This window comes from Nestor notabilis, unplaced genomic scaffold (assembly GCF_000696875.1).
Source record: "Nestor notabilis isolate BGI_N333 unplaced genomic scaffold, ASM69687v1 scaffold4931, whole genome shotgun sequence".
In the NCBI taxonomy this organism is placed as follows: Eukaryota; Metazoa; Chordata; class Aves; order Psittaciformes; family Psittacidae; genus Nestor; species Nestor notabilis.
In genome coordinates, this window is record NW_009915950.1 from 6,215 (window position 1) to 6,770 (window position 556).

Sequence of the window (556 nt, forward strand, 5' to 3'; positions counted from 1 at the left end):
CAGGGCCAGGTTGGACACAGGGGCTTGGAGCAACCTGCTCTAGTGGAAGGTGTCCCTGCCTGGGGCAGGGGTTGGGGCTGGAGGAGCTTTAAGGTCCCTGCACCCCGCTCCGGAGCACCTCGAAGGTGAAGGGGTACGCGTGCTCGCCCAGCTTCTTGATGAGCCGCTCCTGCAGCCGCGTCAGGGGCTTCTTCTCCTCGGGCAGGGGGGGGAAGGCCTGAGCGTTGGCCACAAACAGGTCCTTGCGGAACGTCAGCCCCAGCACGTCCAGGTCCTCGCGCCCATAGCGGAAGGCGCAGGTCAGCGTCACGAAGACTGGAAGGGGACAGGGTGCAGGTTGGTGGCGGGGTGGCATCACCTCACGACTGCACCGTGTCGTGGTGACATCGTGGTGTGGTGGCATCACGGCATCATGCTGGGGTGGTCTCATGGCTCATCCCACCAGCACTGGGAAGCGATGGTGGCTCCCGGGAGGTGCCATGGAGAAGGGGATGCGGCCCAGGGACCACCCAGACGCACCCTGGGGTGCCCAGCACAAGCCTCCATCCTCCGCCGG

The 556-nt window shown here is 66.2% G+C and overlaps 1 protein-coding gene across 1 annotated transcript in view; it reads right to left on the reverse strand.

Moving 5' to 3' along the window:
• Positions 1-556, reverse strand: part of LOC104413389 (beta-arrestin-1) — a gene marked incomplete at its 3' end in the record, with an annotated part of 5,180 nt that overhangs the window by 3,898 nt on the left and 726 nt on the right. The window contains exon 3 of the mRNA XM_010024365.1: positions 119-315. Coding sequence (XP_010022667.1) covers positions 119-315 — 197 coding nt within the window. The remainder of the gene's footprint in view (positions 1-118; positions 316-556) is intronic.